The sequence below is a fragment of the Macrosteles quadrilineatus genome, unplaced genomic scaffold (genome assembly GCF_028750875.1).
Source record: "Macrosteles quadrilineatus isolate MER2022 unplaced genomic scaffold, UCM_ALF_1.0 Scaffold_1__1_contigs__length_201487025, whole genome shotgun sequence".
In the NCBI taxonomy this organism is placed as follows: Eukaryota; Metazoa; Arthropoda; class Insecta; order Hemiptera; family Cicadellidae; genus Macrosteles; species Macrosteles quadrilineatus.
The window spans coordinates 184,684,818-184,712,276 of record NW_026542594.1 but is presented as its reverse complement, the minus strand read 5'-3'; the positions used below and the strand labels follow the sequence as shown (position 1 = coordinate 184,712,276).

Genomic DNA, 27,459 nt, shown 5'->3' with positions numbered 1-27,459 from the left:
ACAAACTATTTGTTCACGGATCGCTAAAAAATCTAGGAACTCCTCCGATTCCAATCCTACCTTGTTTAAACCACTCTGTTTATTTCTTACAGTCTTTAAGCTTTTAGCTTCCAGCTCCCTTAGAAAATATTCGCGTTTTTAGATCCTCATTTAATGTTTCAGTTGCAAGAGCAATATTTAAAAGTATGAAAATAAAATAGTTTACGTAAATTTATTGGATTTATTTATATTCCTTATTGACCCCTGAAAATATGCTGGAATTAAATTTAAATGTGTAATAAGAAATTTTATTAGTTGAACATTTCAGTTGGAAATCCAAATTCATAAGGAGCTAGCTAAAAGCCATGAAAACCCTGTATGATTGAAGGTTCACAGATTTGGCTAGTAAGTCAATTCTTAACGGATGTTTAGCCATCGGCAATTTAACAATGGGTAGTGAAAGTGAGCTTGTAATCCCTTTGGTGTCTAAGAACCCGTTATTAATTATATAAATAACGACAGCCAGTTTAAACTATTGTCCGCGTACGACGAAGAAAGTCTAGAATGATCTAAGAATGACGGAGATATCTCTACTAAACTATAGAAGCCTAGATTTATGGTTACCAACAAAAGTAAACAAATATCTCATCACTAATAGAGAAAATACACTTGAAAATAGATGGTCCAAGTGCGAACCCCTGAGGGCCCCCGTTTCCAACAACTGCGGGCAAAAAATGCAGAAGACGGTCAACGGGGCCCGGAGTGTGGAGGTGTGAGAGAGCATTATCTCCTCAACTTGTTTGCTTTAAGTCCCCGCCTCTTACACGACAACGACAAAATTGAGTGCGACCGGTTCCTTATATACAAAGTAACAACTCCCCGACCACCTTAGTGATTGTGGGAGTCTTTCGTCTATATTCTCCGCTCTCTTGTTAATGGTCGATATAAAGGATTTGTTTTGAAAGTCTTATAGCTTCGTTGTCTATCCAGAAAATCTAGGATTTCTTAGATTAGAGATGGACCAGAGAAGGTTGAATAAATTGTTGCAACAGAATCCCTAAGAGAAGATCAAATAACAAATAAGTATTTAAGATTGCTTGAGTTCTGCTGTGGAAAAAAACTTATAGTATAGTCCACTCTCTGAAATGATGACACCAAATGAATTACTCAAATCCCCCATATGAATACTGCATTGAGAACTTGTAGTGAGTTTATGATATATACGATCAATACCCCTAGTAGATTTGGAACAAATTAAACTACAAAGGAGGAGGGCAATCTTCTGTGAGTTCCGAGTAGCTAAAACTAAACTAAAGAAGAGTACTTTTAGATGAGGAGGTACGTCACGTCAGTCAGGGGGGCAGGTGTAAAGTTACAAGTCAAATATTCGAAATTAGGGGAGGCGAAGCGAAGCGCTAAATACGTTGTTGGCTTTGGCTGAACTATATTGTGATTTGAGTAAATAATATTGTGATTTGAGTAAATAAATTTAATGAAGTTCTCAACATAAACACAAGATCTCATTGTCCATTATAAATAACTAATTTATTTATGTCCACTCACTGTTTCCTTATCAGCTCAGTTTAGCAGACGATTGTTAATCTCTTCACACCTCTTTAACGGAAGACTGGTTACAGTTCAATATCCGGCGCCTATGTACACATCCGGTGCCACTCAACAACTTGTAAGACATGAGACTATGTTTGTTCCGTTATGCTGACAGGGTAGTGGATATCCATATTTGGAATTGTAGCATGTTGTTTTACATCGCACTATTGGTTCTTAGTCCACAATTCCCTTCTCACCCTTAATCCTTATCAAAATACCCGTTTTAAATCAAAAGAGCTCTCACCAAGTACGGTGTCGTTGAAAAGATGTCAGAATAAACGGACGGTAGCACTTGAATTTTCAAATCAGAAGAATGTAGGGTATGGGCTGGGAGTTGAATAGGCTAGTATATTTCACCTAAATTGTGTGGCAGAAAGACTATTTCTACTTTTCCTAGCCACAAGAATCTCTTCGATTCACAATGATTCAGAAACGGAAGCAATGTTGCAGAAAGCTGCTGGTTCGTGAGAAAAGTCAGTAGCTTTTTGATGTTTCGAAACTAGACCCTAGCTGGGTCTTATTCATTAGGATTATAATTTATTTCCAGACTAAAGACACCAGCTAATCTTAGTCAGTAACAAAGCAACAATATTTGACTTCCCCGTTTTACACTTGTGCATTGGTTGCCTGATGTGACATAGTGATCATCCAGTTGGCTGAGGTCTTCTGATCCACTTCTGATTCCAGTAACAGCAATATAAATACAACTTGCTATACACCAGGTCATCGGTTACAAGCACGACAATTGTGATCTCGAAGACAAGCCATGACCAATGACGTCACGGCTAGAAGCTCGTCATCACCCCGCAGGGCCTCATGGGTAATTATCGCAGTAATTGGAAGAACCATTGTTCCCCGGGTGAACACCCTGCAAGATAACATCGACAACGGGAACCCAAATTACCGTTTTTTCAATCCAGTTGAGTATTTTATTACTTCCTCAGTCCTTCTGGATCGTTCCCGAAATCTGCAGGTTCCCGAAATTAATCTCAATGAAGCATGCAGGCGTAACTATCTATGTTTGCGAGGTATCGATTGGTTGGCCCATTCAAACCGTATGTTTGTACACCACATATAGTATTTGGACATCTTTCATTACCTACATTCGAATAAAGGGTATGAACCACCATGAAGACTTGGGAGCGGGAGGGACGGTTTCTATTCCCTTACTCTGACAAAATGGGCTTAGGCCATTTTCTCTTAAAGCGATTTGTACTCTTTACAATAACTCCTTAGAAAATTCTACCGGCTTGAGAAAAAAAGATGGTTGTGTATATAAACTTAATGACAATAAGCATTTTCTCCTCCCTTAAAATTATGACACCCAACCAAGTCCTCAAAACAGTATTCATATGGGGGGGTCATGAATGATGATGATGAAGATCAATTTACCCAAGTAGTTTTCTATCAAACTCATCCAAAAGGATGGTAGCAATCCCCAGTGAGTTAGGATTTCATTCCAAAAATCTGTTAATTGAAATCTTTACATGTGACCTGTTTCTTTTGTGCAGGATGTCAACACGATGGGAAGGACTATGCAGACGGCTCGGAAGTGACCATGGCTGATCCATGTGTGAGATGTCGGTGTTCCAAAGGGTTGTTGGTGTGTCGTCTGAGGGTGTGCAACCCCCTGCCACACCCTCCACCACGGGGATGCCTTGTCCTCACTAGGAGAACTGAGTGCTGCCCAAGGCTCGTGTGCAATCAAGGTATGTACTAGAAAACAAGTAGAAGATATTTGTCTACCACTCACCCACTTTGTAACACACGGAGATCAATGGGTTTCTTTCGTGTTTGATCAAAGATAATACACAATCCAGCAGTTTGTGGAAATGAGATGAAATCAAATAATTTACACGAATTAAAATCAATTTTAAGGTCACTGGATTGATTCCAAGTCGGGTTGACGATACATAGTGACAAGATCAGGAAGGTTTCAACAATTAAAATTATTTATGTTGTAGCCCCTGAGCTGTTGGACATAATGAAAGACTAAATTACTTACAATAACCCCGTCACAGCTCAACATGTTTTGGTGTTTAAACACCATCGTCGGCTTCAGGTACTTGAAAAGTTGATCAGTTGTAGACATCGTCAAAGGATAAACACAATAAGGCACGAACAAAAATGAAAAGTACAAAAAGAGTCATCGAAAGATTTAAATCACAGTTGATTTTGTCGGTCAGCTTTGGTTTGGATCAGGCCTGTTTTTAAAATGTTACATTGTCTCTTTTTGTACTTTTCGTAATTTTTGTCGTGCCGTACTGTGTTTACCCGTTGACATGTCTACAACTGATCAACTCTTCAGGAACCTGAAGCTGACGATGGTGTTTTAACACCAAAATATGACTGTCCTAATTTTACAAAATTTCTTGAAGGTTTCAACCTTCTCATTCAAGCACTTTCAAAAATTACAACACCTTAGCGTAAAACCATAGAAAGTAACAAGAAATAACCACAACAAAGACCAATAAGATTTTGGTTTATCCACTCCAGACCCCTCTGAGAGCAAAGCAAAGATCGTTCCCGCAACTTGTCCTACTGTGTCGTAATTGCTACAACTAGACCTTTGCGGAAATAATCCCAAGATGGCCTCCCATCAAGGGACATCTGTATGCGAGTGAGCTGCCCGACAGTCGGCAAAAACCGAATACAGACCTCACGCAACATCTGAATCTTACAAACAATATCGGTACCTACATTGTTTCATCGCTTCTTCGAATCTCCCTCAAGGGACGTGCCCAGACGGAACGTTTGTTATCATTCAGTTTGTACGATTAATGACTTCATTGTACTTTGGTATTATACCGACCACAACGATAAATTGGCTTCAAAACAAGATTTTATTATATATCACCTAACCTAACTTAACCCTAAAACATAGCCACCCTTAGGTTTGGTTAGGTTAGGTTAAAATGATTAGGTGTGCTTGGTATAATACCAAAGTACTGAACTAATTCATTCACTAAGTCATTTGTGAACTAATTAGGTCTGTGTCCATGATTTCCAAACCGTGTTGTCTCATTGGGATGACAAAACGTATGTTTGAGAGAAGGTATCAAATAGAAGAAGTTCCATTGTTCATCGATATGTAGATTTGCCTCCAAAATAGGCCTAATATTGTTTTGAATAATTATCCATCACTTACCAACAATCTTGATACACTTAGAGAGCAAAATATCATCTTCCGGGGGAGGAATCCAACGACGGTATTTCCATTAACTGTCTCATTAGATTGATGTTTTACTGCAACTAATTATGAGCCACTGAACAGTGAACAATCGCTAGATTGCAGCCATCTAGATAAGTAGTTTGTTTCCTCTTTAAAGGTGACACTTGATCCTAAACTCAATCCTTGATCATTTACAATTATCTTTGAAGGCCCCCGCACAAGAAGGTTGTTGCTCCTTTATTATTGTGAACAATTGTGATGGCAATACTTCTATTCGATTCGCTATCAGAGCCTCCGTGACAATTATTGGCGAATGAGAAAATTAGTTTCGCCCATTCAAATTTCCGCTTCAACATTTAATACTCCTCAACCTATTCTGTAAGGCGTTCTTGGTTCTTGTCTGGAAGAATATTAGTGTTGGTTTACTTTCGTTGATAATAATATGAAAGCTATAACCTAAATCAATTGCAATTGTTATACTCCAGTGTTGTAAAGCTAGGTAGAATTTTGTAAAAATGTTCTACCTGTATGCTTAAATGTTTACTTTCGCAATCCCATTTTGTTTCGGAATGTACCTAACTTTGCCAATGGTCTCAGCAAACCTATATCTAAGTGGATTTTCTGCTTAACCAAGCTAATCTTTATTTTTAAATTTACGGCAGTATCGGTCATCAACAACCTCATCGAGTTTTGAAATACTGAGGAATAAAGTCCAACCTGAGAATACTTTCTGCTCGACTGAAGCTTTGACATGAATAGAAACTATAATCAACTATTCTTTACCATTTGGTCGTAGAGCCTTTTAGAAATGATTCAAGCTCATGAACCAATTGATATTATACAGTAACAAGGCTATTATCTCAATTATTTGGACTCGGATTGAAACGGACATCTTCTAATGACGGAGAGGGTCCTTCACTAATAAGGACACATCCAAGTTAGAACTCCCTGGATTGGGGGTGATGAATCGTTGACATAGGAAAAGTCATGAAAGTGCTTGAAAATTGAAAACATCTCTCATGAAAGTTTATTGGAATACAAATATATAAAACCACTTAAACCCAGTAGTATTCCCTTGAATGCAGTCAAATGGTGGCATAATTTTCGTTATGCGTGGTTTAGGCCCTAAAGTTTAGGCTAAATATTAATTGTGAGTTTAGATTGGATTAAGATAATTACCAAGCAAAAAAGCTGATCACCCAATGAAGGACATCTTTGTCTAGTTTCGACCCATCAAAATACTAACTACTGACTACTACTACTGATTCTTGAAATCGAACCAGCGTACTTCTGAATCACAAGGCGGACAAAATCGCCCAGTGGTGAGCTACCCACTTAAACTGAAAAGAAAAAATGTTTCAAGCCTGACAAGAAATAGACACTTGGACATTACGGAGTCAGTGAAGGTGAATATGAGATGGTCGGATGCAGGGGCGTCGTCTTGGGGGGGGTAGGGGGGGGAGCCTCCCCCCCCTAGAATCCTGGAAAGAGAAAAGTTGGGAATTTCCTTGCCACGAGTTGGGACAGGTGGGAAATCAGATACAAGAAAAATATATTTTTAAACTAAATAAAATTTAAAAATATTTGCGAAAATCCATCAAAGATCAAAATTTCTTTGACTTGGACGAATAAACTTGATGTTTCTTTGATTTAATTTAACTTTGATTAAACTAGGCTAAACCATGGCTAAACACGCCTTATTTTAAGAAATCGTTAACCAATTAGCGGTATAGTTTGTTGGAATTTCGTTTACGAGAAATTTTGTTCCTTATTGGACGTATGTTGGCTACCTTGATCCTGTCCTGTGTTGATGATTTTCTGAATGGTTCGTCTGCGAGACTGCGAGTTTGAACTTTGAAAGTGCAAGCGGCGTAGCTCTTCAGTTCAATTATGTTGTTTGTTAGTGTTTACAAGAAGTTCAAAAATATTTTTCATGTCAGTCAAATAAACTATATTTTATACCTTTTTTTGTAGTATTTGGAGCAGGCTTACTGACAGGAGTACTTGCTAATAGGTAGATTAAAATAACATTAAAGATAGGTTTTGTATATCGGTATTGCCTTTAAAACTCTAATTTTTAATAACCTAAATGAAATATTTATTCTCTGAATATTATCTAAAAAATCTACAAAAGTGATTTATCATTCCTAATTAAGAATTTACAAAAATGAATCAACTAATCACTCTGAAACAGATCTACATAGACAATAGACAAAACATAACCTAAAATTTGATGTTTGACTTTCACGTTTGAGTTTGATTTTTGTCCAAGTTCTAGTTTGATGAAGATGAAGGTTAACATTTTTATTGTATGTATAAGTTTATTATCAACCAAGTTGAACGTTTTTATTTTATACAAGTCTTATTTTAGGTTTATTCTTTTCTAGACTAGAATAATATTATTCACAACACTGATAATAATATTTCATCATTACAAACTTGTTTAGGCCTAGTTGTAAGTTTTATGAAAGTTAAAGTGTTGATCTTAATATCAACTTCTAAAAGTATTGTAATTTCATTATTTTGTAATAAAATATTGTTTTTCTATACTAATTTGTACTAGGCTTATTTTATATCCCTAAAATTTTACACTGCTACCACAATGGTTTGTAAAGTTTTTTGGATTTGAAACAATACTTATTCAAGTTTTTGAAGTCATAAAACTTCATTATGAATTGGTAGAAGTTTTAGACGTTTTTTGAATTGAGTAATTTTGTATACATGTAAAACTAGCTATGTTTTGTTAATGCAAGTTAATAAATACTGAATTGAGTGTGACTGCAGTGTAGTATAATAATTTGTAGATTTTTAAAAATAGTACAGAAATTGATTTTTTTTAATAAAAAATAGTTGGGAAATCTATGTTAAGCAGTTGGGAAATTTGAGGCTTCTCCCCCCCCTAGAATTTAACCAAGCAACGCCACTGGTCGGATGGTGCGTGTGCGCGCATCGTGTGTGTCTGCGCGTGTGCGAGCCTGTCGAAGTAATGGTCGGCAAACAAAGCATAGCGGTCTGAGCCGTTTGCATTCATTACATCTTTATACTAGTTTTACGAGAGACCGCCACTCTTGGTTCCCACGGCTGGCTCGTTCACACACACACTGACAATCTCTCACACACTTGACAGAAACACGTGCTCACACACTCATCTTGCAGGACTATTATACGCTCTGAGCGATCTTTGAAATTCATTAGAACGCTTGACATCGGGAAAAGAAGATGCCACTGTTGGAGAATATTTTTGTTGAGGGTTTTGAGTCTACGCCACACGCTATTTCGTTTAAGTGGTTAGATGTGTCAAAAAATATTCGTTAACTACTGTAATATGGTCAACCTGATGGTCTACATGAAAAGCGAATAGTTCTTATTCGTATTAGCTATTTGCTGGCTTATCAAGGTGGATGACAAGAAGTACTTTGTTGTCCGATAAAATGCTCGATGACGACTTTTGGAGATTATGATGAGAAATTTATCCCTGTCCCTAATCACTCCATAGTGTGGTTATTGTGGCTCTTCGTTCACTACTAGTTCAACTATAACTTTCGTAGCTCTAGTTCAACTGATAGAGGAAAACTTAGGAGCAGTGTTACAAACCCTCTGAATATGAAACTATTATCTTGGGGTTGAAATTATAACCATATATTTGTATACACATCTAATTCCATCCACTGAATATATGATTGGTTACCGTGTAAAGGGAATCAATAGATTGCACACTGTCTCAAACGGGATAATCGTCTGGTCCGGCTTAAAGAGCGTGAAACTTATTCCCTGAATGTGCATGATTTGAACCCCACAAATGATGTGGTGGTTAACAGGTTCGGTATCCCCCATCTAAAAAGCTGTGGATATCAAGTAAAATTTATAATTTATAGGTATCTCATAGGCGATGTACTGTGAAATATCCTTTAATTTACAAGCTGTGTGGCCTAGAATCTAAAAAAGACACGGGAAGATCACAAAGTAGGCCTATACAGTTTTGCTGCAACGAATTCTTTCCATCAACTTTGTTATCAGGCCCTTTAAAGGATGCCCGACTTTTGATTGCAGGAAAATTATACCTACAATGTTGGATTCAGCCAGATCAGGAATTATGATCAGTTTTTGCTGTGAAGCTGATCAACTTGTTCAGAGATCAGTCATCCGTCTTTATCCATCACTCCATCCTTTGCCATTCTCCATCCTTCTCTTCTACATTTTCCTGTCGGCATCTTTGAACCTCCCACACATCCCATTTGCTGAATTCAACTAGTATCTAGTAATCTGAAACATTGCAAGTACTGCGATAAAACGTTCTAGTGGTTGCTAGTTTTACTTTTATCCATCCGAACGGATATTTCTGAGTTGTCATACAATATGTATGACAATATATAGGTAGGAAATTACTAAAAGATTTTGTTTCATTTTGTTCTTTCGGTTTGGCATGACATACCTAACTGAGATTTGAAAATCAACTTAATTTTCAGTAGCTCCCTTTGCCAGGGACTCAATTGAACCGAGTTCATTACACTCAAAAACTGGATGTAAATCTTTGAAAGGAGAAGTACACCAGGAACAGTTTTAGAGTAGTTTAAAGTATCGAGATTTCTGTGATGAAAGCCTATTGTAGTAATATTGAAATAGAGATTAGACTTTCATAGCATTCCATCATAATTCTCTTCATCATTTCAAAGGTTGACTAATAATTATGGTTTCAGTACATTCATTTTGATAGCAGAAGAATGGAACTCGACAATGATCCCTGCTGTACTTTCATGCAGCTCTGTACCTTTGGAATTCGTCTAAAAGATTGCATTATGAATGTTTAACAAGTTTCGTGTCAACAACAACACAACAAACACAAATAGAACATGAATCTGCAACACGATGCAGCAATGAGTTTTATTCCACTTTCCATTCGAATCAAAGCTTGGATGCAACGAGAAGGTTAAAGACGATGCCGTAGTTTAACCTCAATTGCAGTCTTCAGTCTGAATATTCCACCCATGCTTAGTGTAAAGGACCATTATACCTATTCATTCACACGTTAGTTAAGTTCCCTTTTAAAATGCAGCGCACGAAGACTTTGCCGTTATCCTTCTGTTTGAACGCGCGATTCCAAAGAGAGAGAAAACTAGAAATATGACCTTGTTTGAAAGAAGAGACGCGGAGAAAATGCTGTGAACAAAATACGTCTTGTGTTTAGAGTGGCATCCAAGAATGATCCAGGCATTCCAGTACTGCACCAGCGATTCATGGAAACTGACTACTTTCTCCAATGATGACAACTGAGAATAAATTCCGGAGACGTTTAATTCAAGTGACCTTTGGATGTTCCGGTGACTTTCAGGGTGTCCAGACAGGTCTACAGACGGTCTCACAGTTCTCTTGTGCAGAACGATTTAAATTCTTAAAAGGGTAAAAGTTCTTTTTCTTTCCTATCAACAATCTTATCCTTCTAGACGAGCATATTCAATTTGCAGATAATTTAGTGTCTATATGTTTTTGTTCTGGGTGCAACGCAAAAGCCAACAACAATTTGCTAGAATTTTACACAAAGGGGTCGTGAGCTAAGCCAGTAGATAAGTATATTTACGTAATTAAAATCTCCACAGGTTACACCATGTAGACGTCCAGAATTCCAAGGTTGGGCTTAGTATATACTGGTTAGTCTATACGACAAAAAAAAACACAATTAATTAGGTCTACTTATGGTGAGTTTTGGCGTCAACCGCACCGTCTGGCAATTGAGGATTGCTGTCACACTTTTCGCTTTTACATCCTCAGTGGCTATATTATGTATTATAGAACATGTATCCTGCCCCTTCGTGTACCTGGGGACTCGCCAATGGTGTAAGGCCCGGGCTAGTCCCAGGTAGACGAAGGATCAGGAGACAGGTTTCATCATGCAGACTATAGTTTGAACCTCTCCAGAATTTCTTTGTACTCTTCTGCGTCCTCACTCCGTTGGGAGTACGTTCAGAGCAACTAGCTTAAAACCATATATTCTTATGTATTAAAAGAATAATTGCTTCAGTTTAAATGCATTATAAACTCTATAGTTTGTCCAATTTCGCGTGCGCCCTGGAGGATTAGAGCGACCCTTACTCACACACACACACACTCGCACGTCCCGGCCAGTCCCGGCCTACCTGCCGCTAGTGGGTTTTCTATGAATCACCAACTAGCCCTTGTGCTACAAAATCATATTTTTAAAATTGATAATTTTACTCATTTGTTACTCTAATTAATGAAATCTAGAAATTTTTTCTTGCAAAATGAGTCTAAACACGGTACAATTATGACAACTCTAAGTGGTTTTAGGGCCAGTAGGTTGTAAAATAATAATTTAGACTATTTATAAATGGTTGTAGAGAATTTATTTAACGCAAAATAAAGAAAAAAAATAATACAATTAAACCAAATATTAACAGATTTACATAACAACGTTAAATAGCGTACATATTTACAACAAAATTCTAGAGCAATATAAATACCAAGGGAATAATATCATAAACGTATCTACCATCCAGTTAAAAGCAAGAGATTGCATTTTTATACAATTTACATTCATAAGCCGATACGGAAGAAAATTAAAAATTAAACTAGATTACAGATCACGCAAACTGAAGTTAAAATATAGAAATAACATGATTAAACTTACAGGAGAATATTTACATAGCAATATTATATACATATATATACATTTAGCAACCATATAGGTTCCTCCGAAATGTTGTCAAAAAATAAATAAACGTGTGTCAAAATATTTACATAGCAACATTATATTGATATATACATTTAGCAATCATATACGTTCCTACAAAATGTAACGTATACCAAAATATAAATAAACAAAATCCTAGACACTGGAATTTAAACACCTAGGAAATAATCAGCATACGTATCTACATAGCCATCCAAGCTTGTTGGATTACATTTTTAGACAAATTAAGCCAATACGGAAATGTTAATTTAAGACATAGCAATTTTATATACATATTTACATTTAGTGTACATTTTGGTCCATCTATGTCAAAAAATGTATAAACAAAATCCTAGACGATGCAATATAGAAACCATACGGAGTTACACATCAACCTAATGTAGAGCAAAAGAATACATTTTGCCTATGGAAATACGGAAGCTAAATTTGCTAATTTAAAATAAAGTAAGGAAGCCCACTTACTTATTCTAAAATTGCACATCCAAAGTCTTCGTCTTCGGCGTTACTGTCACTGTCACTTTCTGAGTCGGTATCTCCAGGACACAAGTTGATGACAAATTCACGAACACTCAAGTCGTTGAGTCCTTCACTTCTCCAATCCTCTTCCATCAAATTCTTCACGTGTTTAACGTACTTTCCCCACAGTTCAGGTGTCACAGCAGATACGGCTTCGGAAAATAGCACTTTTAAATCACTCAATTTAAATGTTTGGTTTCTATCCTTCACATATTTTTTTATATACCCCCATACCATTTCAATAGCATTGTACTGGCAATGGTACGGAGGAAGGCGGATTACTTTGAATCCCAGCTCTGCTGCTTTTGAGTCAATCACGTAGGTCGGGTGCGGGGGTTTGTGCAGCTTCACGACATTGTACAGCTCAGGCTTCTTCAGGTCTTGCGGGAAACACACTCCTCTATCATTCAGCCAGTTGGTCATCTCTGCTTTGGTAGAACTCGATGTGGGAGCCTTATTTTCCACCCTGGAATGATATGGTGCATTGTCCATAATGATAGTGCTGCTGGGAGGTAACACGGGGATTAATGTGTTGAAAAACCAATGTTCAAACACCTTAGAGTCCATTTCCTCGTGGTAGTCTCCGGTCTTGCAAGACTGAAAAACGAGCGGCGGTGCTTTAATCCAGCCATCTTGAGTCCCCGCGTGACAAACTATTAAGCGTCTTCCTTTCCCAAGGGGAGCACTCAATGTTCCTCTGACACTTCCATCTGTCCATCCTTTTTCATGGCATGTGTTTTCGTTTAGCCAGGTTTCATCCAGGAACACCGTGTTTTTTAAGTCCATGTCGCGTGTTTTCCGAAGGAACTGGCATCTTTTGAGCGCTATCGCAGGTTTTTCCATTAACACCTTCCTACTGTTGAACTTTTTGTAGGCAAATCCTAAACTCTTTAAAACTGTGGCTAAGGATGACTTACAGCCATTAAAAAGTCCAGCATCTTGGAGGGATCCCTGCAGTCTTCTCAAGGTCGGCACTTCTTTCCTTTCATAGAAAGTCATGATGTGGCGACGAATGGCTGATTTCTGAAAATCATCAACTTCAGTTACTGGTCGGTTCCGAGGTGTACGTGGCTTTTTCTTGCGCGGCGTGGTGATCAAAATGCGCCTTTTCTTCGAGCTAGTAACATTTGCCCCATCTTGTGTAGGTTGCTCTGCCTCTTCAACGTCGGCGTGCTCTTCACTCGTTTGTTCTGTCTCATTTGACACGATTTCTTCCTTAAGTTGAATGTTAATTCGCTTAACTGTTCCGTATGGAACATTGCATGCATCCGACACTCTTTCCAAAACCTTTTTTACATCTTTCAAAGGACCCATATTATTTTTTTCTAAATAAAAGTACTGGATCACTGAAGCTACTATTGTTCTTGCTTGAGAATGTAAAATTTGTTGTGATTTACCTGTCGACATTACTACCAAATGAAAACACTCACGCGAGGAATGTAAGTTAATAATTAATAATAATTAATTGTAAACTGTTTCCACGTTATTCATCTGACTACTGTTATTTAATTTAGGACCTTTGGTTATTACAATATAAAATACGTAATAAAAGCCCCGTTTTATTAATTTTCTAAATTTTTAAATAACTAAAACCACTTAGAGCTGTCAGAATTGTATCGTGTTTGGACTCATTTTGCAAGTAATAATATTCAGAGTTTAGTTATTTAAATACAAATTGGATGAAATTAAAAGATATAAAAATGTGATGTTGTAGCACTTGGGCTAGCAAGCGATTCATAGAAAACCCATTAGCGGCGGGTCGGCCGGACCGTGCGCGTGAGTGTGGCTGCGCGTGTGTGAGTAGGGTCGCTCTAATCCTCCAGGGCGCACGGGACATTGGACAAACTATAAATATATCAAGAATGTGTGCCCCTAAAAGTGTCCGGCCTGATTGTATATTTCATCACTAGGGCGTAAAGTGATTTCTTACAAACCGAGCGCACGTTAATGTCCGAGGCGAATCTGAGGTTTACAACAGCTGACTTTTACTCCTTAAAAACGGGAGGGAAAGAATAATTACTTTAGACCCGCAGAGCATGTATTAAAACGGCTATTTTTGCTGCAGTATGATGAATTCGCCATTAGGGCGTAAAAGTTACTCTTTGGACCCTTTTGGCTGTATGATGAACTATATTTTTCGTAATATTGCAAGATTATTGAACAAACTAATTTGAAAAACATAAGTACTTTTTGTTCAAGATAACCTCCCAAAAAGTCTTGGTTTCAATAATAATCAGCTGTTTAGAAAGTGATTCGGCCAGTTCGTCTATTACGACTGTGTCTACTTTTTTGGGTACATTATAGTTCGATACGTCGAACTATTGACAACAATACAACAATATGAGCCATAGCGAATAATATTAGCTACTTTTAGACTCGCAGCGCATGTATTAAAAACGGCTGTATTTGCTGCAGTATGATGAAAAGGCAAATAACTAAATAACACGATACCCATATAATCAGAAAATTATTTTCAGGTCCAGAAGAAGGAAACAGAAGAAGACTGTCTGACGACTTTGTAGACGGAGGAAACTCGCTGAATGGTAAGTAAACTTTATTAGTAACTATATTGGACTTTACCGTTCATAATTTAAATCAAACAAGAATTTTACTTCGGCCTTCTAATCTAAATCTACTGTGCGGACTTCAATTTGCAGGCTATGTACTTGTGTACATTTACACTTCTTTTACCACAAATTAATATTTGTTAATGTATTTTTTTGTTTAATCCGACAAGGGATAACTTATAACGTGAAACAAGAAAACAGCAGTTACGCCTCCTGCAATCTTCTCCTAATACTAGATCTTGTACAGACCTGTTTCTACATTGCGTTTCTGTTTTCGAAGGTGTATGTTAAGATTATTCTCATTTCCATTTTAATATGCGCAATTGAATGATGAATGAATGGTAGAGAGAAGAAACTACTGTCTTTTTCTTTAGAGAAAAACATCTTGTAAATGTTTTGTGGTGACTGTTGTATGAGCTTAGTTGTCGTTTAAAGGACGAAGGTATTCAATGTTTGAGTAACTTTTTCTATGTAACTATAGCTGAAATCATAAAATAATTGAAATTGGAAAGATTTCTAAAATAATTGAAAAGACTTTACTTGACATTCCCAGGTGCGTGAAGCCAAAAATTTACCTTGGGAAGAAAATACAATTTATTTTTTTCTTGTATAGATTTATGTTCAGTCCCTCTCTGAAACCCATTGCTTTGACATATTGAAGGTTGGTATTCTGCGCTCATGACATCAGCTACAATATTGGCGAATCTGCCTCACCTCTTGGATTGGTGTGTTTTCATCTAATGGTTTTGTAGTTGCCATCACAACCTAGGAGTTGTTGAATTTTCACACTCGTTGATTTCACTAAAAGCTCAAGTTATCTCAATGCAGGAGATTCCCTGCTACTGCTCTAATGCTCCATCATTCTCTGTCGTCTTTACCCCAGGTTGTTAATAACACAGTAAGGTCTCTATTTAAGGTTGATTTGGTTACTTCCTTTCCTTCAAGAAGGCATTTTCTAAAATTCCTAAGGGAAGTGTGATAGACCAACGTTGGTTTCTCCCAGACCTACAACTCTTCCTTGGTGAAGCCATGGTTTTTGAATGAGTGCCCTTCTACTGAAAAACTGCTCGTCACAGTTGGGCCGAATGTTCCCCTACCTCTGCTGTTTTGGTTTTCTTATTCTTTCTTCAGTGCCACCTGGCAGGGTCATATTCTTCACCTCATGTAAGGAGCCTAAGATTAAGACCTTCCTTCACTAAGCAGAGGTGAAATTGGGTTCTTTCATCTTCAGTTGACTCAGCTGCTCTGTAAGTGCCCATGTAGATTTTAGTGTTGAACTTCTGAGAAGCTCTTCCTCTTTCACCAGTGAATCTGGCAAGATCACGGTTTCATACTCTATCGTCTTCATAAAATACTCTACTCTTCTTTTTAATAAAATAAAAGGTAAGAAAAAGAGGTTCTTCCCGTCTAGGAAGAACATAGGAGTACAAGAACAAATGAGATTCTGATACTCTCACAAACTTCTTTTGTTCTTGTAGTACTTGTTTTTATAGTGGGATCTTGATGGGATCTGGATGAGCTAACTAATGGTTTATTGGCGACGCATCTTTAAGAGCTGTGTCGAGATTTGGTTTATCTTGTACTTTGTGCCATGATATTCCTTGGAGTTGCTTTGGAATTCAAGGTTGAATTCGGGCAGAGCCCCAGGGGCTTACTCAAAGACCTGGTATCCTAGAGGCTCAAAACTCACTCCCGCTAGATAGCCCGGTGGTATTCAGATCTTTGGCATGGGTTGCTTGACACCACTGAGTTTCAGCTAAAACATGAGGAGGAAGAAGGGAGAAGAGAAGAAGAGTTCTTCAGTAGGAAAAAGAAGGGAGAAGAGAAGAAGAGTTTTTCAGTAGGAAAGAGAAGAGAATTATGGATCAGCAAAAAGAGGAAAAATGCTGATCATATAACCTAGAAGAACAAAATAGGAGTAATGTTGGCGTTAGCTAGGGTTCCTATGAGTTGCCAGTCCACAAGGGGTCCATGTTGTCGAAATCCTACCCCTGAGAACTTCCGAAGATAAATTCAACTCAAACATTTTCCATGAAAGATGTATTTTCCTTAAGAATGCCTAGCTACTGAGCACCGGGCTCAAGTGTTTATTTTGCTCCCATTACTTGAGTGCTGTTATTTCAAATCAGCCATTCGTTCCAGGATGTACAGTGAATGGCACAGTTTATGCGGAGGGGTCTGCCATGGACTCATCCACCAGGTGTCATTACTGCTACTGTATCAAGGGCCAACAGCACTGTGTGAAACCCCAGTGTTTGCTGTTGGATTCAGAATGCACACCAACCTACACCCCAGGATCGTGTTGTCCAACCAAGTACAACTGTAGTGAGTAAATATTTTTCCTTGAACTTTTACATGAAGTTTAACGTTTTTGAATTTACACGGTTATGCTATTAGTGCTAAAGATGTAAAACATAAAATACTGTTGAATTTTCAATTGTTACTTTATGAAAGTTCAAGGTTAGCAGACAAAATGGTGTTAACTCAACCAATAAATAGGTATCACTTAATAATAAATGAATAGTTTGTGTAACTAGTGTGCAAAGTGGCACTTTGCTGCATGAGCCGCAGGCGAGTGTGTAAAGTTTCTCCAGTGCAGCAAAGGAGATTTGCGCTATTTTTCCTACAGTCTCTATAAAGCATAGCAATACTTAGTCTTTCAAACACTATACAACACGATTTTAGGTTAGTTAAATAATCCAAGCGTTGAACGAAACGAGAAACGTTGCATCAGCTGATCGTTGATCGTAGTCGTAGTATCCTTAAGTGCTGCCAACTTATTTTCAAGAGTACACGTATACGTGCCTAAAAAAGTCAACTTTTTGTGTTGTTTGTTTGGAATATTGGACTGCGGCAAAAGTGAGTAAATGCAGCAATTATAACTTTCTGTGCTATAATCAGTGTAAGGAAGCCCACTTTGTCAGGTGAATGTAGGAAAAGGTTATTTGTTTTTCAGCATTTAGAACAACACAAACAAGACTATGTGAATCCTACAATAATATTTTCAGATATTTTAAAGACTACTTAAGTTTTATTGTTATAAAATGTTTCGATCATCATGCTACTCAAATAGTTTTCTGACATTCTTTTTCCTTTTCAGGTGATAACTCTATAAGTGATTCAACTACTACCACAAACAGCCCAAGATCAGGTAGGTTAAGGTTAAGAATTAATTAAAAAACTGTAATTTGTATTATACGTACCAACAACAGAGCTAAAGCTTCCAATTTTCAATCTATGGCAGGCCTGATTTTATGTCCAATTAAGAGGCAATGAGCATAAGAGCAATGTAGAGTAGGTAAGTTTGACAAAGTTTAATGCAAAACATGACTTCAAAGAGCCTTTGACCAAACACTGTCAAAATTTTAAATAAGGTGTACAGGTTTAGCTAGATTTAATATGCATAACCCAACAAAAGTACGGTAGCAAGGAACACAATAAAACACTTAGTGAGACAGTGCAATGTCGGTGGTAAATGGTGACAATTCCCCTCCTTTCTGGGAGTTGATCAAGATTTTGCTTAACAAGGAGACAGATTTCTTAAGGGTTCTAACACCTCTTTATGCCTTTGAAGTGAAGAAATTTAAAATTTGTTCTTTGAGATAGAACATTGGGGAATCTACCTTCTAGTTGTCCTAACTGCACAACCTTCATCGGTTTAATGGTAATCTACACCACACAGAAGTGTGATACCTTTTGACTGCAGAAAATACCTACCACACTCCATGCCATAGCCAAATCATCAGACACAATTTAACAATATGTACCAAATACTTTGGGACACACAAAATTATTAAACAGTCAGAGCTCTGTTGAGTAGTTATTTACGCTATATACAACACCATACATCTATTCTAATGGGCATAGGTGATTTTGTCTAATTCCTCCTAGGAAAAATGAAAGTTTTTTTCAGATTTATATAAGATTTGAGATACAAGAAAAATTGAGACTCTCCAAGTAAAACTTCTTTTACATAGTTATTTAGATTTACATAGTACTAACACACAGGAGTAAGGTACAGATGAAACATTTAATGGTCCACTTAAGTTGAGTCTAGGGCAAAGTCCAACACCACCCCCCTTGCCATCATGTACTACAACGCTAACAGTATAGGAAGACCCTGTGCCCTGTGCGATAGAAATTCCTGCACAGTCCCTTTTTGGGGCTCCTCCTAGTTCACCACAAGTTTATATCTGGCACAACATACCAGAGCTTCAGCGCTTTCAAGCGCACGGTCGTCCCATAAGCATGTTTTCTCTGTACCTTGCTTCTCTGTGTAGTAGCTATTTGATCAAATGTACATACAAATTTAGAATATGTACTCTAATGGGAATTGGGGATTTTGTCTAATTCCTTTTTGAGAAAAAGGAACGTTTTTTCAGATTCATAAAAGATTTAAGAGGTACAAGTAAAACTAACATCTTTGAATAAAATTTATTTTAATTTACACTGTACTCGCTTTAGGATGTGAAGTGGATGGTCACGTGTACCCAGAGGGTGAGCTCATTCCAAATAAGGGTGAGACCTGTGAGAACTGCTACTGTCTAAAGGGCCGGTTGCATTGCGAACCGGTCGTTTGTTCTGTACCGGTCAATCGACGATGTGTACCTGTTGTAACTCCAGGCCATTGTTGCCCTACAAGCTACAACTGCAGTGAGTATTACAGCGCTTGCTACATTAGTGTTTTACAAACCATAGCCATTACCAGTTGTACTGTAAGCCCTTGCCTTTGTATGAGGCCTGAGGTTTGTGTGTGATAGGCGCTATTTGCCTGAGAGATATATTGCGGCCTTCTTACCTCCCTTGATTTTTTTTTTTTTGTCCTAGGACGCTAGGCACGAGCTCGGAATTGTTTTTCAGACTAGACCTAAGGGTTGCGGCATTAGATAGAATCCATTGGAGATTTGGCGGGATTTGAACCCAGGACCTCTGGAACCGAAGTCCCGTGCTCTAACCACTAGACCAGTTCGGTCCCCCACACCTCCCTTGTTGGGGAATTTTTCTCTTCCTTGTGCCCCTAACAGACATAAAACCTCTTTCTCCCTGGGCCCCCATTTATAAAAGCGGCCCTGCTGTGTATGTAAAGATTGATCCGAAAGTAACAAAATTTGATGCAAAGGTTAATATTTCTTTGTTTAAGCTGTAATACAGTTACTTTTATTTATTTTATTAGCTGTGTTACAGTAATTTTTGTAATAGAGTACTTTAAAAAAATATAGAAGCTTATTTTTTCAATTATAGATTAAAATCTTCTCAGGTAGGTATGCCAGAAGGTGTAAACATAGTCATTTTTATGCTGTTTCATATCATCAGCAGCATTTATACAATATATACAACAAATCCCATAAAACAATGTTTGTCGAGCTATTTTTTGCTTGACTTTTGCTTTACAACTGGGTCAGTTACTGAAATAAGCAATTTTATTTTTGTTGCATCTCTATCTTTAGTCAAACAAAATTGTTAAAACCAAGCCAACAAAGATGGATTTGAATTTCATTATATTATTTATACCAGTGATACTTTAACACTTTTCAATTGAAATGGTGACCATACAAAGTAGGTATTATAAGCCAAGTATGAATGGGAATGAGTGTAGGGGTGGCGCGATCTTGTAGTCTTGTTAGTGACTACGGTCGACATATTCCTTAGACACAGCTGTTAATAGCCCGTACAGCTAATGGCAACTAAGGGACCTACAATGTATAGGTAATCAGAGAAGTTGAAATTCGTTTACCACATTGTTGAACCACACTTTTGCCTTGATATTAACGAAATGGTCTAATTATCAGGATAGTACTGCGGAAAGTCATAGTACTCACTAGTGCGGACATTAATCTATTCTATAGAATAATTTTGATCAAATTTTGTGTTCTTTTTTAGAAGTAAATACTGTGACTGTTCAACGGTTATGAACATTTTTTAATTATCACTTATAGAAGCGGTACCCAACACATTTAAGCAATTTTCCAAACTTATGTTTTCAGATTTTTTAAAGCAATTAATACTCAGAAATTAGTCTTATTTACAAGCGCTTGATTGATTTTGGGCCACATTTTCCATCAAAAATGGAACTCTTATAATGATTTTCCATATGTGTACAGTGGAACCTTGATAACAAGACCCTTGATAACAATTAATTAAGGTACCCTTGATAACAAGAGTAATTTTCAAATCGCCTAGACTTTATTTTAACCGTCTCCTAATCACATTTTACAGCAAACCTCGTTAATAAGTCAACTTTGATAACACTTCTTATCTAATCCCCATGAGAGTCTTTACAATGTTTTGACAGTTTAAAAACTTGCACAATTAATTAATTGTTTCAAGTAATGTATCTTTATCTACAGGTGGAGACAGCACTCTTCAATTTAAAGAGGACCAACTTTACAATGAAGGAGAAGACATGATGGCATTAAATGTAAGAGAATAACATTGTTCTGGTAGAATCAAGTTTATATAAGTGTTTAGTTAGGAAAATAATGTGTATGCAATGTGGGGCAACAATCACACAATAAGTATGACTCCAAGTTTTCAAATGTTTTAGAATCTTTCAATTATTCTCTATGCACAATTAATAATTGTGCCTGGAGGTGCATTATTAGGCACTAATTGATTTTTATGAACTACCATCATTGCAGCAAAAGCAAGCTTTATCTCAATTTATTTATTTTCTCTAGAGTACCACAAGGGTGGCAAATAAGTACCATAAGTACCACCAGTGCAGGAGATCTTTTTGTTTAGGTATGCTGTCTGCAAGTCTTATTGTAATTGTATCATCAGCATGTCAACCCTGTAAAAATGGTGTAACCGTAAATAAATAAATAATGAATATGAAGTATTTTGTACTTTATTCATAGTTCAAATTAGAAAATACCATTGTCAATTTATATTTGCAACCTCAAACTATTTACATCTTGCAGACTCAAAACCATCTACATGTGAACTCAGAGCGATCGATTACTGGTAGCAAGAAACATTCTGGAAACAAAGACCAATTGATACAAACAACACAGCCAATGCCAGCTGATACAACTTTGGCAGAAGAAGAAACGTCAACATCTCTAGAAACAACAACGCTCAAAGAAGAGTCGACAACAATCGAAGCTGAAACGACAGAAACAACAGAGGCAACAACGTTTGAAACTTCAATAGCGACGGAAGGAGACACAACATTGATTCCTTCAACGACTGTAGTTCCTAATCTTCCAGACGTGGAAGAAAGAGTGAACGCCCAAGGAAAAGAAGAAGAAACCACAGTTAAAGTAGAGGATGTGACGACACAAATCAGCTTACCTTCTCATAACTCAACTTCAGCAAACAACACAAAAAACCATGAAACAACGGAGGAAATCGACAAGCATAACTCTATACCAGGACCTGATAAATTGCTGCCAACAGAAATAGAAGCTATCCTCAATAAAACCAAGCTTGCCAACCAAGAGGAGGATTACGACTACGACTACAACGAACCGTCACTACCTCCGTCTCTTCCGAACTTAAGGTAAGTTAAACCTAAAGGCTAAAAATAATTAAAAATAAGTAAGTAGCTGACAGCACCAATTTGACAAAACACCCTCCTAAATAGTTTGTTTTGCTGCTATAAGTAAGTACCTGCTTATGGATAAATGGGCTTAAAAGAACATAATGTTGTTGGGTAATCCCTCAAAATTATTGAAAAAAAACTTATTGCGATGAAAATTTTCTTTGTCTAGTCTACTGATGGTTTGATGGATAGGATCATATAATTTAATTTCCTTCAAATAATACTGAGTTAATAGACTATGTGTTAAAAGTAGTTAAAATTACTAACAAAGCTCAGACACAAAAATGAGAAATCACGTAGTACTAAAGAGTACTAAATTTTTCATTCATATGGACCAGCGACGCAAATATGCGACAGCCGCTTTCTACCCATAGAATGCCGTCGCATATGAGCGTCTCTTGGTCTGTGAATATGATGATTAGTGACGTAATATGATAGTTAGCAAAACAGTTTTTTACTTTGCTGCATCACTGGCCCATGGTCTGCGTGTACTGTGAACCAAGGGACACCCGGTCTAGATGTGTAATATTAAACTGTATACCTTGGTCTGTGGCAATGACAGTAGCAATGCATCCCATATATGTGGCGATTGGTAGCAAACGTATAAACATGCATGTAAACATTTTGAAATTATGAATTTGAATCAAGGAGAGGTAATTTGTGTTGATGAATTTGTTTAGATAATTTTAAAAATGTTTTCCGTACTTATCTATACTTTTTCCTAAACCCCTTTTCAAAATTACATTCACTTTTTAGGGTTTACTGAGTTTATGCAATTTTCAGAATCATTCCGTTTGTAGCAGCAGATGCTGTAGTGGACGAGCCAGTTTACAGTCCCGCGCTGGAAAAGTCTCATTCGTCAGACGAAGGACATCACTTCTACGAGATACCCCACTCCAGCGGATTCTCACCTCCTGCGGAAACCGAAGGTAAATCAAGAAATCTGAAAAATGGGAACAATTGCAACTGGTTGATAGTTCTATGGCTAATATTTCGTGCCCTTATAGACAGGTTAACTCTGAGAATAGAGTTGTATCAGAGAAATTACCAAGGATAAAACTTAAATCTTTAATGTCCAATGACTAATGTATCTCACTGTTTATTTGGTTGGAAAGTCAAACATAAATGACAAAAAGTTATGAGAATGTAAAATGCTAAAGTATTAAAATATCATTTATATGTAATCCCGCCCTGTATTTGTAATTTTATTTCTTTTTGGTTTCTTTCAATCATGATTTGTTGTATTTTGACTACTAAACACCTCTCAGGGTGGTTATTTTATTGTCATTCTTCAGCTCTGACTGGGGTTACATTTTATGTAGTCAACTGAGGACAAGATCGAATTCTTCGACAAGAATTCAACTTTGATGACAAGTCAATATTCCCCATGAGAGTCTTGTTATTGAGGTTCTGCCGTACAAACAAAGGTTTTACTAACTTCCCTCAGTTGTGATTAAAATCACCAAATTAATTACTGAGATACACACAATCGTTACTGATGTACGTAATGAATTTCCAGGTGGATTTGTGCCCAAAGAGTCTCTGCTTGACGGACCATTCTACGAGTCCAAGTACGACACGGTGTACCACAGCAGTGGAGCAGCCCTGGGCTCTGCAAACCTCGACTCTCTACCTTCCATTACTGAGCCCTTCAAAACTGCTGACGACGGTATGTCTTTGTCAAGTACAGTTTTCTTTGGTACATTTTTCTTAAATGGCAAAGTTATGTGTGGAAAAGTAAAATGTAATTCCAATGTAGCTTGTTGACATGCTGCATGAAAAATATGGTGTGGACTAAAAAGCCTGACTATGTTAAAAACTTTCTTCCCAAAATGAGACTTTCTAATGGGGGGCTGCACTCAATTTAAGAACAAGTATAAGATTTTAAAGCTGATACTCATTTAAAATACATAAGAATAGAAATGGAGAAAATGTGTTTTTTATCTGATATCCAACAAAAACATAAAAAATTACTTTCATTAATTCAAGTGCAGTACAGTAATCGTTCTATAACATTGAACGAGCTTCTCCAAATTTATCATTTGAGCTTCAATAAAGTTTAAATGCAAGTTAACACAGGAAGATACAGTATAATGAAATCCAAACTTCATCCTAGATGACAGAATAATAGTAAATCATATTACTTTGGTGTTTTCCCTAATCCTTCTTACTCTAGGGAGTGTTTCTTGGGTGTTTTCCCTAATCCTTCTTACTCTAGGGAGTGTTTCTTGGGTGTTTTCCCTAATCCTTCTTACTCTAGGGAGTGTTTCTCGGGTGTTTTCCCTAATCCTTCTTACTCTAGGGAGTGTTTCTCGGGTGTTTTCCCTAATCCTTCTTACTCTAGGGAGTGTTTCTCGGGTGTTTTCTCTAATCCTTCTTACTCTATGGATCAGACAAATGTGTCAGTGGCGGCCGCACCTATCGCCACGGAGAGCTGCTCACGGAGCCGTCAGCTTGTGACCTCTGTGTCTGTTACTATGGCAAGATCCTTTGTCAACAGCCCAAGTGTCCTGTGCCGGATACAGGATGTCACCTCTCTAACAGCAGAGAACCCGGATCATGCTGTCGCAAAGTTGTTTGCAGTGAGTACAGTAGTTTTATTGCTTGTGTTTTTCATGTTAAGAGTGAGTTTTTCTACTAACTTATTTACTTTAATTTTAAGTTGGGTTTTCCTAGGCGTGGAAATTAAGAAACGTAGAAGGGAAAGTGGAGTTTGCAACGAGTCGTAGATAATTAATTGTACCGTATTCCCAGAAGCAGAGCGAACCCCATTGAAATCGCTTCTTCCGCAGTCTGCGTTCTGTGCTCAGCTTCCGCATCTAGGAAACTCTGCTAAAGAGATTATCACATGCACATTTCAAATCTTTTGTATAATTGTTAAGATAAAATTACCTAAAATACAAGAGGTCAAGGGTGTTTTTACTTCCAACAAATGAAGCAAAACACTGTGATCAAGATAAAGACCTGTTGTAAGGTACATTTCATTTGTATTTTGTAATACTACTTTTTTGTCATTTACTGTTTAATGTATTATTTAGTTAAGTGTTTCTGACCTAAAGATAAGAATCTTAGACTTGTGTGAGAGTATTAGGTTCGATATACAGTGTATCCACAGGAATTTTTGGGGTTTTACTTAACCTGGTTTCTTTTAAAAGTTTGATGTTCATTCTAGCAACACACAAGTGATGAAGTCAATGATGTTCATCTTTGTCTTCATCTCTGGTTCCCGTAGTAGACCTAGCCATCATGGATGTCTATGTAATAGACGTCTCTACGATTTCACTGTTTCGAACCCTTCATAATTGAGCAACCCAATAGTATCAGGCCTAGGCACTGCCAATGGGCTATCTTTCAGTACCTAACTAATTTCACAATCTCATTTTATATTACTGACCATCGCTTCTAGTTTCAATATATGAGGGTAGGTTTTTAGTAAGTGCTGTTTGCGTAAAGCTTCTTTGTTCGCGTCTACCCTGCAAAGAGGCTCCTCGCTTGTTACTGGCATTAATTGGGAACAGAGTGGCACCATTAGCGGCTCTGTAGCTGACGGAAATGGGGCCATTGCCGTTCTGTTCACAAATCATGCCAAAAAGAGGCAAGGAACCGTTATAGCGTACATACGATCTAAAAATATAATGCTCTAACATATTGCCCTTAATTTAAAAAAAGACATTCGCATACTGTAACATATTCTAAGTTTATTTTCTTTCTTACTATATATACCAATCTGTTATTAAATTCACAAAATCATTTTCATATTTACAGATGGAAATAATATAGAGTCCCCTACCAGAGTGGTGGAGAATGCAACCCCAGCTCCTCACCATCCTCCGTTCACAATCGCAGATGTGATTGTGACTCCGGATCCCTTCAGGGACGTCATCCGAACAGAACCGGCTCCTGACCTCCCCTCCCTTATAGGAGACATCATGCCTTATCTGTGGGACCAAACATCCAGCACTTCTCCTGTATCACTGACTACATCGGAACCAATGGAAGAGGAAAAGAACACATCGAACATTGTCCTAACAACGTCATTGCCAGAAACCACCACGACGACACTCAAAACCGAGGCAACAACAGTAAAACCAACGTTATCAACTCAACAAACCTCAACTCAAACAACACAAACTGTAGAAGCGAAGAACAAAACTGAAGTAACAACAAAAGCAACAGATGAGTACGATTACAAAGAGGTCAAAGAGGAAGAAACAAACGATGATGAGTTTTCTCTTGATTCTGTCTTCAGCTATTTGTTTGACAGTGATAAGTGGACCACTAAGAAACCGAAGACTACAAGTAAACCGGAGAGTAAAATTCAACTCAAACCAACATTGACAGGAATTAAATCAAACGAAAGTATCCCTTTGGTCGAGCAATCGTTGGAAAATCGTAGTGATGAAGACATAAACAAATTAACAGAAATTAATAATTCCACAAAATTAGTAAGTGTTTTACCTAAGACGACTACTCATAGTTTCTTAGATGATAATAAAATGCATGTGGTAACTGAAATTACAAAAACAACAAGAAGACCTGCAGTTTATATAACAACAACTGAACATAGCGTTACAAAAAGTGTTTCAAGAACGGCAAAACCTTCGACTCATTCTAAACCTGTTGTTTCCAAAGTTGCACCAACTATTCCGTCTCACTCCGGACCTGATCCGGGAGCTGCGTCAGGTCTCCTGAAACTCGCAGGATGCAACATCTACGGGAGAATGTACAGGGTTGGACGGATCATCTCCGAACTATCAGGTCCATGTCTGGAATGTATGTGTACGGAAGTTGGTGTTCAGTGTAGACCGCTTAAGTGCTGACAAATAACTCTAGCTTCAGCAGATGTTGCTCAGCACTGAAATATAAGTTTAGTTTCAACACAAGTTGAAATGTTTAGAAAGAAAAATACTTAGCGATCAGTTACAAATCATCAATTAGGATGTTACTTTATAAAAACAAAACAATAGCGCCTTGATTACATGTAACTGTTTGGCAAAGGTTGAATTTGTACTGAAACTCTTGTGGATAAGAGCAGCAATTGAAACAAAACAAAATGAGTTTGTAAGATACGATATGGAAATATTGTACAAAGTAGAGTCAAAAAGTTCCTTGAATTCTTCCAGAGACATCCAGGAACACAATTTGCATGGCATGCGCTCTGGGCCCAAGGAATAATCGTGCCCCACTTCACCTTCCTAGTGAGGAAATTTTCCTTCACAAGAATACGAAAAAGAAAACATTGCACAGCTATAACTTACTCTTCTTGGTCAGGGCCACCCAGGGGCGCATGAGGTTTTAGGTTTATTGGGGGTGTAGGGAAGGAAAAAATCCTTGGAAAAGAATGGGGAGGGGATGATAATGTATCTCA

At 37.5% G+C, this 27,459-nt stretch overlaps 1 protein-coding gene across 1 annotated transcript; it reads left to right on the top strand.

Moving 5' to 3' along the window:
* Nucleotides 1-658: 658 nt before the first annotated feature.
* LOC129003203 (uncharacterized) lies at nucleotides 659-26,911 on the top strand. The gene is made up of 12 exons (XM_054431490.1): nucleotides 659-749; nucleotides 3,099-3,296; nucleotides 14,459-14,524; nucleotides 16,691-16,873; nucleotides 17,649-17,699; nucleotides 19,013-19,201; nucleotides 20,896-20,966; nucleotides 21,469-22,049; nucleotides 22,875-23,020; nucleotides 23,611-23,760; nucleotides 24,485-24,673; nucleotides 25,857-26,911. Exons 1-12 carry the CDS (start codon nucleotides 659-661, stop codon nucleotides 26,909-26,911), a joined length of 2,970 nt encoding a protein of 989 aa, XP_054287465.1.
* Nucleotides 26,912-27,459: the final 548 nt, after the last annotated feature.

Coding starts and splice junctions, on each gene's coding strand:
- LOC129003203 (XM_054431490.1), top strand. CDS start 659: ATGGTCCAAGTGCGAACCCCTGAGGGCCCCCGTTTCCAACAACTGCGG. Junction 19,202..20,895: donor CCCTACAAGCTACAACTGCA/GTGAGTATTACA, acceptor CTTTATCTACAG/GTGGAGACAGCACTCTTCAA. Junction 22,050..22,874: donor CCGTCTCTTCCGAACTTAAG/GTAAGTTAAACC, acceptor TGCAATTTTCAG/AATCATTCCGTTTGTAGCAG.